We start from the raw sequence: 15,964 nt of genomic DNA, 5'->3' as shown, positions 1-15,964 counted from the left end.
TGTCTTTATGTACTTGAACATTTTACATTTTGTAAACATTTTATAAAAGCTCAAACTTTATATTGTTATTGTAGCTTAGAATATGAAATCAATTCAGGAAGTGAATGCAGTCCACAACTTGAAAAGACCTGTAACATTTTAAAATATATTGATACATTATAATGATTTTGTCAAAGTGACTGAACTATTCTAGTGTTTGATGCCTTCCATTTTGTAAGAAAAACCATTTTGTAAGTAATTTAAAACATTATTTTACTGAGGCATTAGCTACTAGAAAGCCAACTAATGGTAGGTAAGACCGGGGCTACTTGTCACATGGGGAAGTTGTCACCAGGCCTACAATGCTTCAAGCTTCAATGGGGTTCTATATATACCCGTAAGTGTTTTGACTCAATTTTTACAAAATCCTTTATGACAAAAAGGTTCTATATAAGAAGAAATGTCTTTTAAAAGGTTATTTACATTTTTTAAAATACTTTTTAAGTATGTTTACGAGCTGTTTAATTCATACAACATAATTAAAATAAAAAATGTATTAAAACTAAATCCTAAAAAATATCCAATGATAAGAACCCCTAAAAGAAATGCCTGACAGAACATATGACAATAAAGATAATTATAACAATAACTATATTAGTGTCCTCAGCGGTGGATGATATCTTCGGTTTATTCTAAGGCTACATTAATCGGGGTACATTTGAAAACGGCATTTTCATTTTAGTGTGGACATTCCCCTAGCGTTTTTAATAGTTGTCAAAATGTTGCTCATCTACTAGGGCTGGGCAAAAAAAAAGATTTTCCAATTAATCGTATTTTAAAATGTGGTCGATTCAAAATCGATTCTCAAAGGCCAAGAATCTATTTTTTTTCCCATATTTATTTCGTAAAATTTGAACATAAAATTAAAGTAAATCTAATTACCAGTCTTCTCCACTAGATGTCACCCTCTTATTGGCCTTGCGCGATGTTACAAAGGAGCGGGAGGCACGCTTGTCATTCCTTCATTCAGTGCTTAAATGGTGCCTCACAAATAATAAATCAACAGTCAATAGATTCAATAGACAGCGCAAGACCAATAATTCAAACCTAATAGCTTAGCATATTATAAACAGATTTCCTCAAATAAAAGTTAGTCCACATAAGTCAGCACGTTAAGGTATTGTTAATTACCACGGCAACTTCTTGTATCCAGGAACGCGCTTCTCGTGTATGAAAAGTAACAAGCGGTGCAGAGGGAGGCTCGGACGCCGGGGGCTCCATCTCATCCCCCGGCGGAGAGATGACCGAGCGGCGCGCCCCGCAAAGATAGCACCCATTCCCGGTTATGACCTCGATCCTCGAAAGGCCTCGTCAGGCACTACGATCGACCCGAATTACAGACGGTTTCGCCGGCGCGTTTCCGAGATATAGCTGGTTAAAGTTTCAACTGGTCTCGTTCGATCCGCCCCGGTTCTCTGTCCCGGGGGTTTCCAGTCGATCCTGCCCGGTATCGCATATATGCTTGTCGCAAAGATAAAATCGAATGACAATCGCATCTAAGGAAGGCACGCAAATAACAGAGATAGTGACAAAATATAATGCATCATCCGGGGCACGAATCAAAGCACAGACGCCCCTGGAGGAAAAAGCCTTCATAAAAACCGGACAGAGTCTGAATGACGGTCGGCTAAATCGCAAGACAAGCTTGTCCTTTACTGAAAATTGCTGAAAATCATCCAATATCCTTTTTATGTTTTTGAATAAATGTATCAAAATATCCATAAAAACACAATTGTATTGTATTTAACATAATTGTATGCATTTGAAATATAGAGATGGGTTTAATATACAGGTTTGTGGCTCTTAATTTCTTTTTAATTACCCACTTGTAAACTTGTTCACTGTTCTTTTTTATAAATATAGTATTTGTATTAAATCTATATTCATTGAGTTGAATCAAGAATCGAAATTGAATCGAGAATCGAAATCGAATCGAAATCAAATCGAATCGGAACATCTGAATCGATACACAGCCCTATCATCTACACTGAAACACTGCTTAAATCCCCTTGTTGCGCATGTGAAAAACATAATAAAAGCTCACAAGATGATGCCGATTGAGTAGACACTTTTTCTTAAAATCGAATGGTCTAAAGTGCAAACGCAGGACAGCAAAAAATATTTAGCAGGAATGTAATATTAAGATTCTACAAAGGAACATTTCTCCTTACCAACATTTTGAAAGGAAATATCAGGCACAACAATCCCGTTATAACTATAGATATCGTTGGTACAATATGCGTCACATGACTAAACATGAGTCATTGTTTTCAAATACCTCCCGTTTTCACAGTCCACATAACTACTACTCAAATTTATCCACATGGGAGAGCGTTTTCAAAAAGTTCCTTCTTCGTTGACAAAAATGCTGTCTCAATGGAGAGAAAGGATGTGTTTTAAAGCGAAAACGTATTAGTGTAGCCAAGGCCTTACTTAGCGCACGCTGTAGTTTTGTCACGTGTCGCTTTAAGGGCCGTTTACACTACACCATTTTGAACAAAAAACTTTTTAGTAGTTCATTTACACGACAATGGCATTTTCACGGATCAAAATTGTCATCTGTACCAAGCGGCAACCTCCCGCAGTTTCTCTTGAAGCCAATACGGAAGTGACATATACTGCAATTCATCGACTGGCCGCTAGGGACAGGCTCCAGAAGGGAGCAGAATCTCATTGAGCCCCATGTTAAAATGCCCAACTTTACAGCAGATTAAAACATGTTTACAGCCTGGTACAAATAGTGGTTTTGGTCTATACGGCTAATTTTGCCCTTCATGACAACTGTGAGGGGGGTAAACTCATTCGTTTACATTATATAAAGCATTCAAGTTCTGCATAATTAAGGGCGTGGTCACTTCGAGTGACAGGTGGATAGCCATTTATCTGCTGTCTGTTAGTCATCGCGTCACTTCAGCTCCACCCACGTCCCGCCTTTTTACCCATTTTCTGTTATCCGAGAGTGACGTGCGATGGCGCGCTGCCAAGATGGCAACGGCCATCTCGTCCATACTTCAAAACTGCTCATCAGAATCCTATGGGTGACGTCACGGACACTACGTCCATATTTTTTTACAGTCTATGGTCTGTAGGCAAAAAAACGCAAAGGAAAACATTTACCTTTAAATGCTCAAGCTCTTTAAAGCAGGATGGATCCTGATTGGCTGTCAATGTTTTTATCGTTCATCAGCTGGAAGAAATAGTTCTGAAAGTGATTCTAACTATATCGCTCTCTCTGCTGTCATCGTTATACTTGTGGTCTATCTCAGCACGTTCTCACTTCTAACTCGTCACATATTGACACTTGGTCAGGACCCCTCTGCATCACTTTTTAACGCACAAGGTACCCCTTTAGCGTAATTTTTCGAATCCAATTTCACTCTCACAGCTTATGTAACGTTTCTTCAGGCGGCAATTTTTGAATGTGTGCATGATCTTTGGTGAACAATGCTGATCGCTTTTGGGGATTTTCTTCACACAAATCAATCGTTTGGCCTCGGAACCCTTGGAATATTTGTACTTTTGGAATAAATTGTGCCTACAGTCGTATCTCCCTGTTATATTTGTTTTATATCATATAATACACAAATTAGTTGAGTTACGTGTTCACAATTGTCTAAAAAATAAGATGCATGTAAATAAAATGATGCTGGTTGGTTAAATTGAAAATCACACTCCAACATGTCATAATGGCAAAATCATAACCCAATATATAATTTCATTATGACAATAACATTTCCATGTCCAATGCACCTGTATGACTCCAAATGTTTCTCATTGAAATCAATGGAGTACCCTGCATGTCGAAAAATGATGCCTAAGGGTCAAAATATCATATTTTGTGTTCAGCAGAACAAAGAAATTCATACAGGTTTGGAAAAACATAAGGGGGAGTAAATGATGAGAGAATTGTATTTTTTGGGTGAACTATCCCTTTAAGAGTATATATTTTGGTCCACTGGAATACATTCAGATCAGTCAACTATATAATCAAGGCAGTTTTGAACTCTCAGAAAAAAGATTTTTGTTTTTCATAAAATGTTGTCACTTTTTTTTTTTTGTGAAGTGTGATTTTATGCAATTTATAAATTGAAATTTCTGTTGGCCAAAACAATGCTTTTATTTTGTGTCTGACAGATGTATTGTTTACATTTTCAGCTGCTAATCAAAAATGATAAACAACAGATTTTATGTTATTGCTATTTTATTAGTGTCAGCGATGCACAAGCAGCCAGCACTGGTGCTTCCTGGAGCCGTTCAGATGAGGATCAAGAGCTCTCAAGGCAACCCTGGAGAGAGACTTAGCCAGACAAAATCTATGGTCTTACCGGAGCCTGACACACTACAGAAACCTGTGAGCATGAGCGCAATAACACGGTCCAAGACCAGCTAAATGATTTTATGCCTCTCTGTCCATCTATGTTGCATGAGTGCGTGTAACTACATGCACCATGTTATTTGCAGCTTCCTGTTGCATTGGCTGTTTTTAGAAACAGACACAGAACAGCAGAGGGCAGGCAAGCACTGCTGCATAGGGCCGGCTGCTTTTACTGCTGGAAAAATTGTGCCATTTTTATCAACCTAAAACTACCACAAAACATAAAATAATCTGCATCCACTTTCTTGTTACTGTAATATGCTAAATGAAATATGGATGGAATTAAATTAAATATCAGATGTTATGTAGAAATACGTAACATGCATGTAAAATAAAATTTAGTGCAGTGACTGTATAAAGCAAACCTTTCACTGTAGGAGAATTCAAATAACCTGATTGGATATAATCTGTAGTTTGATATAAAAAAAAGTTATAATATTCAAATTATTATTAATTTTAAAACTAATTTAAATTAGAATTTTGATCATATCATGGTCTATAATTTCATTCAGGCAACGCATGCTCTTTGTTTAGATCAACCGTCACCGGAGGAACCAGTCTCAGCATAACATTGATGGTTCTGTTGGGCCACAGGTATGATCTAACGTACCTCCTCCATTACCACCATCATATAAAATTGGGTTTTTGGATGTGAGAGATTGACAGAGCCTGCAGTAAATGATTTACGCTCACAAAAGTAAATAATATAATGATTATTTTGAAGAATGGAAATCTGGGCTGTATAAACAGATTTCATTACACAAGAAATGGGAAGCATGGTTTCAAATGTTTTTTGTTGTTTTTTTACCACCAAATTAACCAATAAAATAAATTAAAATGCAGCAGCCAACCAGAGTGTTTTTAAGCTACTGTAGTATTTTTTTTAAATTATTATTATTGTGGAAGACTACATATTTTTGTGTCTGTTTCTGTTCTGTTACAGACTGTTTTAAAAGGAGAATATTTGAACAAAGCCAAAATTGCTGAAGGAGGAAAGAAATTACGGTCTGTCTGTCCGTCCGCCCGTCTGTCTGTCTGTCTGTCTGTCTGTCTGTCTGTCTGTCTATCTATCTATCTATCTATCTATCTGTCTGTCTATTGGTCTGTCTGTCTGTCTATCTATCTATTCGACTTTTTCATCAATAAACTCCTAATTTACTGCTCATAATAATTAGTAAGGTAGTTGTTGTAGTGGTTATGTTTAGGTATGGGGCTGGATTAAAGGATGTAGAATATGGTCATGTAGAATAAGGCATTAACATGTGCTTTATAAGTAATAAACAGACATTATGCTGCAGCTAATATGAAAGCTAATAAGCAACTAGTTAATAGTGAGAATTGGTCCCCAAACTAAAGTGTTACTGTGAGTTTAAAGTCTAATAACCTCAATTATATTCACAGAAAAAACTGGACTTCAACCTGGGTTGTTCTTTGCTCCAATCAACTATTATTCTATAAAGAGAGCAAACAAGAAGCTGTAGCAAATTTGGTAAGACCACGGCACATATTTGCACACACCCACAAACAGAGCAACTGCACCTGGATTTAGGGGGAAAAACAATGAACAAATATTTGTAATTTATAATAAAAAAAATATTTGAATCATATGTAAAATCAGGAAAATAAAACAATAGAATTGACTGGAAAGCTACAGTGTGTGTTAAGCAGCATAACTGTTAGCAACTGGGTGGGGACGCATAATGATTTCCATATTTGTCTCAATTCTTAACTTTGCTTTGATCCCGACTATTTAAAACACTGCTGAAAAAAGAAAAATGTATCATGCACGGGACATCATGCACAGGATTTTACAGCCAAATTATTATTCTGCTGATTTGAGCAGCATGTGGCAGCGATAGAGACATGAGAGAAGAATAGAGGTTTACTACCTTCACATGCTTGTCATGCTTGTAAATGGTATGTCGAGGCCATCGATGGGGTCAACTCATATTTGTTTCAACATCACTCATGGTCAAGTGGCCATAAAGCCCCCCGAGCTCTCTGCCATTTCTTAGGGCGATACACACAGAGGTTATCAGGATGAAGTTAAGTATTTTTGCCACCTCATTAAAACCGTAGGACTGTATGAAATGCCTCTTTACATAGCTTAAGAGCCTGACATGGAGCTTTTTTATTATTTTAATACAAAAGCGATTTAAATATAAATGTGCAAATCTCTGAACAAATGTCATCTATTATTATAAAATGTCTGACCTGTATCAAAACGTTGTGTTCGTCAATTGTTTATTACTTCACAGAGTCACGTAAGACATGAGAAACGTGGTGTTTCTATTAGATTCTTGGCAAAAATGTTAATGTAAATGTGCTTTCTCCATAGAAACCAGGTGGTAAAGCAGATGGTGTGGATCTGTGTGGGGCTGTAATCGAGTGGACAACAGAGAAATCCAGTCGAAAGAACGTGTTTCAGGTAGGACAGTCGAACACATTGAGCCAAAGTTCATCCTTTCATCCATTTAATTATCCGTTAGAACAGGAAAAGCTATTCAAAAACGAATAATTGCACTGTAATCTCAATAGCTATATAATACAGATGCATATTATCTCGTAAATCCTGATAGTGAAGATTTGCCAGAAGTGATTGGTCTTCCCGTTTCAGCTCAAACTTTGTAAGATCACAGCTTAACCAAACTGCTCAATGCATTTATGAAGCCTCAAGGGATTGAAACATCTACAGAGAAACCCAATTGCTCAGTGAGCTTAGCGTCCACTTCCACCATGCGTGATATTGTCTGTCGGAGCTGGTGTCATACCTCTTAAAAACCCTCAAGAGAAAATACACACAGTCTTTTATCTGCATACCAGTGATTGGATGGATCTTTCAGGATGCAAAGTTCTTTAACATCCAAAAGCATTTCCTGACATTTCTGTCCAGTCATTGTTGTCATGAAGACTTTTTATTAGGACTTATCTAAAGCGAGATAATCTTTCGGCTGGTGTTTCGGGTGCGCCAAATGCTTATCGATAGATTGATAGAAGAGTTAGCTCTCATAATGAGGCAAAGCGAGGACAAAAAGCCGATTTCTGATCTCGTTGCACACTTATAATATCTTATCACCGCCACTGTACTTGCTGTCCAGTATTTTGCCCAGAAATCTTTTTTTTTTTTCTGCAGGAGAGATTAAAAAGGCATTAAGCAGTAATCTTAAATAATCCCAAACTCTCACACAGAAAAAAGTGCTTGTAATGATGGTACAAGCCATTTCGTAGTCTGCCACCGCTGTCAATCAACCTCAACCGGGATTAGAAATTAGTGTGCAGGCTCGTTAATTCAGCAGCGTGGAGAGTTAGATTTGCAATCTGTGAGGCATTCAGCCGAGGTCTCGAAGATCTGTGAGGCTTAAGGCAAGACAAAACACTTGTGTCAGATTGAGGGATAGTTGTGATTAAGGAAGTTCACGTTCTTTCATTGGAGGTTTTGATCAGTGTCTTAAGCATCTGGAGTTGACTTTCATTCCTTTTTGTGCTTCTGTCACTGCTGATATTAACCTTAAATGCTGGTGCAGATCCTTATATCTCTACTAATACCAGGATTACAGCATTTATCAGTTGAAACTTAGCAGCCTTGAACCTCAATCACAACGCTGGAGGTGCTTTATTTAGCATTTTCGCAAATTAACATTTTTAAAATCGGCCATAAATTTGGAAATTGTGCATCAAGGGCTGGGATATAAGTTTTGCTAAACACACAATACCGTTCAAAAGTTTGATGTTTTTCGGTCTTATGCTCACCGAGGCTTTATTTATTTGACCAATCAAACCCATAAAAAAAATACTATTTAAAATAGCTGTTTTCTATGTTAATATATTTTAATATGTAATTCATTCCTGTGATGGCAAAGCTGAATTTTCAGCATCATTACTCCAGTCTTCAGTGTCACATGATCCTTCAGAAATCAGTCTACTATGCTGATTTAGTGCTCAAGAAACATTTCTTGTTATTATTATTAATGTTGAGAACAGTTGTGCTGTTTAATATTTTTGTGGCAAACTTATTCAGGATTCTCTGACGAATAGAAGGTTCAGCATCTGTTTGAAGCTAAACATTTTTGTAGCATTACAGACATCTTTACTGCCAAAATTAATTTCTTTAAAAAAAATCACAGAACTTTTGACTGCTAGTGTCAGAAATCTTTCATATTACTGTGATATGCTGCAAAGCACATTGCGTTTATGTCAACTGCCGAGTTAAAATCAAGCTGCACTTACTCTGTTCTTGAACTAAGAATCTTCTTCACTAGAAATTCTCATCACGGTGTTGTTCAGCAGTTTGACTCTCACAGACTTTCTGGTTCATTTAAAAGGGTTATGAACCCAGGGAGACATATGCATTTATCACTTTCAAAGCTCCCACAAAACTAAATCGGTTTTCCTACGAACAGATGAAACTCTAGTGCTACTGAGAACACCACGTTTCTTTTAGAGAAAGACTACTGAAACAACTGATTTTAGCATACACATTTATGAAAATCACATCAAATTCAACACTGAACTAAATGTTTGACTGAACCTTCACAATTTCTAATTTGACCATTTGTATAGTCAGATGAACAAATTTCAACCCTAACCCAAAACTTCACTGTATGGACAGATAAAACTAAATATCTTCTTTTGTTGTACGGAGCAGAAAGTAAGTTTGGAACCAGCATTGTTATTGTTAACTAAAAAAATAGTGAATGAACATATGATGACAGAACTTACATTTTTTGGTAAATTAACACTTTTACGTCTTACCTGCGACAAAGAAAAAGTACAAAATATTTTCATTGTACTAAACAACCCACGGAAAAGTATTATCTTCCAAAACATTCATCCTGAACCCCAAAGTCCTTTCTCGCACAGCCTATCAGTTTTCAGTGCAGCAGGAAACAAAAAAGCGTCAGACAATGGAAATCCAATTCTCATCGCATCCGTGTTTGCGTCACCTGCGTGAAAAAGACTATCAAATCCAGCAATCCTGTTACACAAAAGCGCCTGCACTAAGACCTTACAACTGTCTCATATTATTGACAATAGTTGCCTGACATGAGTGTTTGAGAATCAAGAGGAAACATCTGAGGCTGATTGAAATATCATATGCTGGCATGTGGCGTCAAGCTGGAGAGAGAGCAGAGCTAAAAAGCAAACTTTGCACTCTCCTTTCACCTGACACACACTTTGAACATGAATTAAAGGGGGAATCCTTGGCTAAGGTCAGTCAGACATGGTGAACATAAAATAATAAATAAATCCTGGGCAAAAAAGTGGGCAGAGAATAAGCAGCAATTATGAACCAATTTGTACTGTTTGGAACAAGGCCAGCGGAGGCTATTGCAATGTTTATAGGCACTCTGATAAATAGCATGTGGTTGATGTCTATACACCATCTCCTCAACTGTCCATGGAAGTGAAGATCTTTGGCCAGGCACTGTCAGATCTCGTGTCCCATGCACTCGGCACCTTTCGGGCATGTTTACTACAGATTATGACAGACTGACAGGCTTGCAGTGAGTTGGAGAGATCTGACTCTTCAAATGGCTTGCCTAGAAGGACTGCTAAGTATCGTTTGAAAGGACACTTTACAGAATTGAGCTAATGAAGTGATGTGCTGTCTAATTACAGAATATTGTTTAGATTGTCACTCACTGCGGTACATGTAAACAGGCTTAACCTGACTGTCACACCAGTGGGACACTCAACGCTGGACTTTCTATCAAAATATGTTTGATCCAAATGACATCAAATTACAGGCTAAAGGCGTAGCATATTTAGTTGTTTGTGAGCAATGTTGGGACAATGCAAGGTTACATTTTTTTTTTTTTTTTTTTTTAAACATGTTTTCTTAATTTAATCTCTTAATTTAAAACAATTTCACACTCCTACTAGTTTTTCTTATGATTTTTGTTATTATTATTATTATTTATTCCATCACAGTGTCATTTCCACCATATCTCAAATGATGTTTAGTCTACTAGACTTCCATCGACATTCTAACAATTTGAAACAAAACAGCTGACGCCGTACTAAGTGTAATTTCATTCCTAGGATTTTATGTATCCAAAATACATATAATTAAATAATATTGTTACCCTTTTTGCATAATTTTGACAAAATTACTGTTAAATCGGAAATGACAATAAATGTTTTGCTAGTCTTGATATTGAAGTCAGTACAAAAAGTTTAATTGAAGCTATTAGAAACAGTTTAGATTATCCTGGATTTATGTAAAATGTGAAATAAGTAAAATGTATAATATTATCTGAGATAAGGGTAAAAGGGTAAAAAGACATTTGAAAAGTAGTAAAAATAAATGATGAAGGCATGTTAAAAAGTCGCCAAGACACTCTTAATGTCACCTTTAAGTTGAAAAAAATCCACTCGGGACATACAGTACAAGAGTCTAGTAGAAAATATACAATGTGTAGTTTCAAGCACTTAGATATAAAATATAATACGGCACCTCTAAGCTTGCGATCATGCAATCTTTTTCTTAAGACCACTTTGCAAGAGAGTTGAAGGAAAGGTATTTGCTTGCCCTCAAAGCAGCTTACAGATTGTATTGAGCATTAATTTCAGTATTCATAACTAAACAATATACTTTATATTCTGTAATAATCATGGGGTGAACGGAAGGATTTGAGATTCAGACAACAGATTACAAAGGAGATTAATGCTGCAAAATGACTCTCTTAGCAAGAGCATACGATTTACAACGCCTCAGTACAAATAGTCATTGCCCAGGAAAAATAAAGAATTCACTTTTTTAACCCTAATAATTCAAACCAACCTACAAAACCACGGCTAGAGAAAACACATTATGTAACAGTACTTTTGACATAAAAGCCTTTGTGTGTGTGTGACAACTAGCCCTAGTCACTTTTATGTTTTATTTTTATGTTATTTCTCATTTCGACTTTCAATTCAGCTGTTTAGATGTGGACGTTTTTGTTTTTGCAAATTACAACTCACAATTTTAATCAAATCGACTGATGGTTTAATCCTTTACGAGAATAGCTCTCTCAATTAAAATTGCAATCTGGTGAATGTCAGTTACAGAAACAGTATTGACACTCGTGAAACACTTTACGAAGATTTTGTTTCTGTCGTTGTTATTATTAATATTTTGAATGCAGCCTATGCAGTCTAAACCATTGAATTAAACATTGTGCTTGAGAAAGCATCAGGGGAATGCAGTGCATCTTCCTCCATTCCCTCTGATTTTGCTTTTGTTTTCTCTGGGAAGCCAATAGCTCTCTAACCAAGACCCATCTCAGGAGTTGTGGAAAATTGGAGATAATTAACCCTACTATCTAATGCGCTTCAAAGTTGAGTTGTGTCTTTATGTAGCTTTCAAATTAATGTTTAATTTAACAGCAAAACACAAATGTTAAGTCACAAATGGCATTCTGGTCTTTGTACTGCTCTGCATAATTAAACATTAATGAAGAGTCAAAGTGAGAGCCCAGATATTCAAATTCCTCCTCATTAAACAGTGTGATTAAAAGCCTAGTGCTTTTATATGTTACACTCTTTCTTATTTATAAAACTTTCCTCTAGCCCCAGTTTTCCAATCAGCAACTCTAGAACTTTTACTGAGGATTAATATTCTTTCACAACATTTTTAAAAATACATTATTATTTTATTATTATTATAATTTTTTTATTGTTAGTTAACACTAACAACATTGAAAAGAAATTGTCTAACAAGCTATCTGGGGTTGTTTTCACTGGCAGTAACAAACACTGAGTATTAACCCTTAAATGCATGAATATTTCTCCAATCATTATTACATATTTGGGTCTTTAGCAACCCGGATCTATATCTAACACGGATGGATCTCTACCTGTCTCGATAATATAAAACTCTCCTGATATTAGAGTAATAATTACAGACGAATAAAATAAAGCATATTTTGTTACCTTTTGGTATCAAGTGATAGTGACACTAATATTTGATTGCGTTCAGTATTTGCTCTGCAGTAAATCGCTGTTTTGCGGATGATACTTCCTAGGGCTGGGCGATATGGAGCAAAAAATATATCTCGATATATTTTGCTATATCTCGATATACGATATATATCTCGATATCTTTACCAGAAAAATAACCCCCCAAAACTACTGCAAAAACAAATATGCCAAATACCACAAAGTCTTTTTTTTTATTGAAGTGCAAAGAGGTAGGCAGTTCATGTAGGAACAAAGTAGGGATGCAACAATACAGTTAGTCCACGGTTCAATACATACCTCGCTTTTTTTTACCACGGTTTTCGGTTCGGTTCGGTTCTGATGGCTAGTCGCATCAGATTTTTGCTATTCTATTCTTAGCCGAACAGCAAGAGCTTAAGGAGGAAAAATACTAATTTTTTTTATTGCAATACTATTTCTTTATACTTACTAGACTTGAAAAACCTTACTTAAACTTAAAACTTTACTTTTAAAAAACCTTGTACACATTCCTAGTGTACTGTATAATATAAAATAAATATATATTTATAAAGATTTACACTGGCAGCTCAGAGCTGTACAGCAGCATATTAGTATGAAATTGAATTAATAAATGTAAAAATAAAACACTACATAGACTTCCCTATAAAATATACATTGATTCTTATTAAAGCTACTGTATTAGTTTTTCATTCAAGAGCCGTGAGTGATTTTGTCTTTGTCTTGTTATTTTATTAACCACTAAAGGAATAGTTCACTCAAAAATGAAAATTCTGTCATTGATTACTCACGCTCAAGTTGTTTTAAACCTGAATAAAGTTATTTCTTCTGTTGGACATAACATATATTTTGAAGCATATTGGAAACCAAACAGTTGCTGGTCCCCATTGTAGGAAATAATAATATGAATGTCAATCGCTACTATCAGCTGTTCAACAGAAGAAATTAATACAGGTTTGGAACAACATTAGAGTGAGTAAATAATGACATCATTTTAGAGTGAACTGTGCCTTTAAGGCGTGTTCACTCGGCTTCCCTGCTGTCAATTTAAGACTTTCACGCATCTAATATACAAACACACGCCGATTTTACTTTCACTTTAGACATAACCGACTGTGTTTATGTTAACCTCGTGTGTATTTGACAGTATTAGCGCAGTAAGATTTAGTCCATTAATCACTTGTTTGACAGGCTTTTAGTGCGCGCGCTCGGGAAAGCGCATGGTGCCCTACGCGCAAGGCTTTAAAATGCATGAAAATAATGAATTCTCATTCAAATATAAAACAAGTCATATCAAGGGCATAGTAAGTAACCTTCTCCAGCAAGCAAGCCGCTCTCTCTCCGTAGTGTACAGTCGCGGGAGTTCTTGTCTCGCAAAGTAATGCCGCCTAGGTAAACTGTATCTTGGATCAAGTGTTTGAGAACCAACTGTCGGCATTCATGGCAGTAGACATCTGTCTGCTGTTCGTCCGACGCCTTAACCGCGGTATCTCCATATAATGGAGCCAGTTGTTTTTAAGACGAGTTCTGTAGCCTCCGAGCTGGTTGCGGACGCCGCCATGACAACACGCGAGGGGAGGGGGAACAAAAGCAAGGAGGCGGGGGGCGAGCGAGCGGGGGCGAGCACAGCACAGAGAAGGCAAACAAGCAAAGTGGCGGGATCAGAATTAAATATAAACAATATATCGATATATACGATATGTCAAAATCCATATCGTGTTTAAAAAATATCTCGATATATTTTGAATATCGAGATATCGCCCACCCCTAATACTTCCTATACTTTTGTTTTTTGCCTGCGGTAACTATGAGTGAAACGTCACTTCATCATTGTGTATCAGACATTTCCACCTTGTGGAATAAAGGTGAATTGCACTTACTCGGTCATCAAAGATGCAATTATTGTTGTGCAGAAAACATATACTTACACTGTTACACACCTCGGGTCGTTAGCGACCCTATACAATTTGTACTAAAAAAAACGAATGGGAAAAAAGGCGTTCTTTTATAATTGTATTTTTTTTTTTTCTTGTTATAAATGTTTATAATAAATTGATTGAGGAATATTAAAAAGGTTTATGTCTAACTTTAAAAACTGAATAAGAAGGAGAGTAGTGAATGATGCCACGGGTCATTAAAGACCCGAAGTATGCATTAAAAAGTTAAAAATGAATTCACCAATGTTAAACACAGGATTGTAATGTTATGTTGTGTAATATTACACTGTAATGGTCCTATTTAAGGTGCAGTGTGTAGTATTTATGAGGATCTATTGACAGAAATGCAATATAATACACATAACTATGTTTTCAGTGGTGTATAAAGACTTCACTTAATGTACTGTTATGTTTTTATTACCTTAGAACAGTGGTCGGGAACCTATAGCTCGCAAGCCACACCTGGCTCTTTGACAAAAATCATGTGGCTCGCCAGGTCTCTCACCCTTTACCAACAAATGATCAATAACAAATATTAGACACATCAACAGAGATCCTCTCTCTGCAGAAAAAAACAGTTCCCTTGTTGTACTGCCTACCGAAGTTAATGAAAAGTTTATGAAAATAATGATATTCTAGTTGTACCGGCCAAAGTGCGTGTTCAGTGCTGTTCCCGAGTGTCACGAGTCGCGACAGCAATCAATAACAACTTGCGTTACTGTGGTAACCTGCGCTCCTGTCCTGCACTGGGATTCAAGCAGATAAATAGCTTGTTTTAGGTAATGACGAAAACTATTTTTAGAACAGAAGCGAAAATGTTAAAGTAGGCTATATAAACGTTAATATATCCTTTGGTTGAAACTGGGGCTTTGCAGTGATGCAAAGACAAATGTCTGTGCATTGCTTGTAAAAAGTAAGAAGAAAATATATGTAGCTATTTATATATAAAAAATAAATGAGAGTTAACGGTTAGGAGAAGAAGGAGTATGATTTTAGAAGAAAAATATACAGTGTTAAGCCCAGTGCAGCAGCATAAATAGTGCAGTATAAATAGTACAAGATTTTTTGTGCCCATAACAGCATTAACTGTCCATAGAAATACAAAAATATTGGCATTATATCTATGGGCCCTTCTTTTCCATGGGCAGCACCACATGCGGAGATGAAACATGGCATAAATGATCAGAGCTTGATTCTAGAGAGGTATTGGTGAATATAGCAATGGATAGTTGGAAAGATGATTATCGTTTTTCAGGAAAAAAAGAGGGGACAGAACTCATGACTCATCAGCTAAAACTCTCAGATAATCTTCATGAAATCAAAGACCAATGTGACGTTTGGTTTTGAAACAGCTTGATTTACAGGATGAGCTGTTTTGAAAGACGTATAAAATGTGTTTCAGTTTAACTTAATCGAGCTTTGGTGTTGAATTTATTAAGGCTGGTTTGGCTTTGAAATACTATTTGAATTATTTGATACATTGCGTGCTGGGTTGTGAAACATTATCACTGTGCTGTCTTCTGAATCAAAGTCGGACGGCAATACATCAGTGATTCATTTAATTTTGAATGTCCGAAAAGAATGAGAAAAAAGAATGTTGTCACATGCATAAAATATCTGTCGAATCTGCATAAAAGGGGATCACTGATATTGCACGAGCTTCATGCGTTGT

The 15,964-nt window shown here is 36.3% G+C and overlaps 1 protein-coding gene across 4 annotated transcripts in view; it reads left to right on the top strand.

Moving 5' to 3' along the window:
• The window catches only part of arhgap15 (Rho GTPase activating protein 15), a 100,011-nt gene that overhangs the window by 57,275 nt on the left and 26,772 nt on the right, over window positions 1-15,964 (top strand). For 2 of the 4 annotated variants that reach the window (XM_079821218.1, XM_079821217.1), the window contains 5 exons: window positions 4,248-4,390; window positions 4,949-5,008; window positions 5,358-5,419; window positions 5,816-5,903; window positions 6,753-6,842. In XM_079821218.1, coding sequence (XP_079677344.1) covers window positions 4,256-4,390; window positions 4,949-5,008; window positions 5,358-5,419; window positions 5,816-5,903; window positions 6,753-6,842 — 435 coding nt within the window. In that variant the 5' untranslated portion in view covers window positions 4,248-4,255. The remainder of the gene's footprint in view (window positions 1-4,247; window positions 4,391-4,948; window positions 5,009-5,357; window positions 5,420-5,815; window positions 5,904-6,752; window positions 6,843-15,964) is intronic. The other 2 variants (XM_079821220.1, XM_079821219.1) reach the window with 1 other exon arrangement.

The sequence above is a fragment of the Gobio gobio genome (assembly GCF_949357685.1).
Source record: "Gobio gobio genome assembly, chromosome: 7".
NCBI classification, from domain to species: domain Eukaryota; kingdom Metazoa; phylum Chordata; class Actinopteri; order Cypriniformes; family Gobionidae; genus Gobio; species Gobio gobio.
Note: the sequence above shows the minus strand (reverse complement) of the source record. Positions and strands in the feature narration are given on the sequence as shown.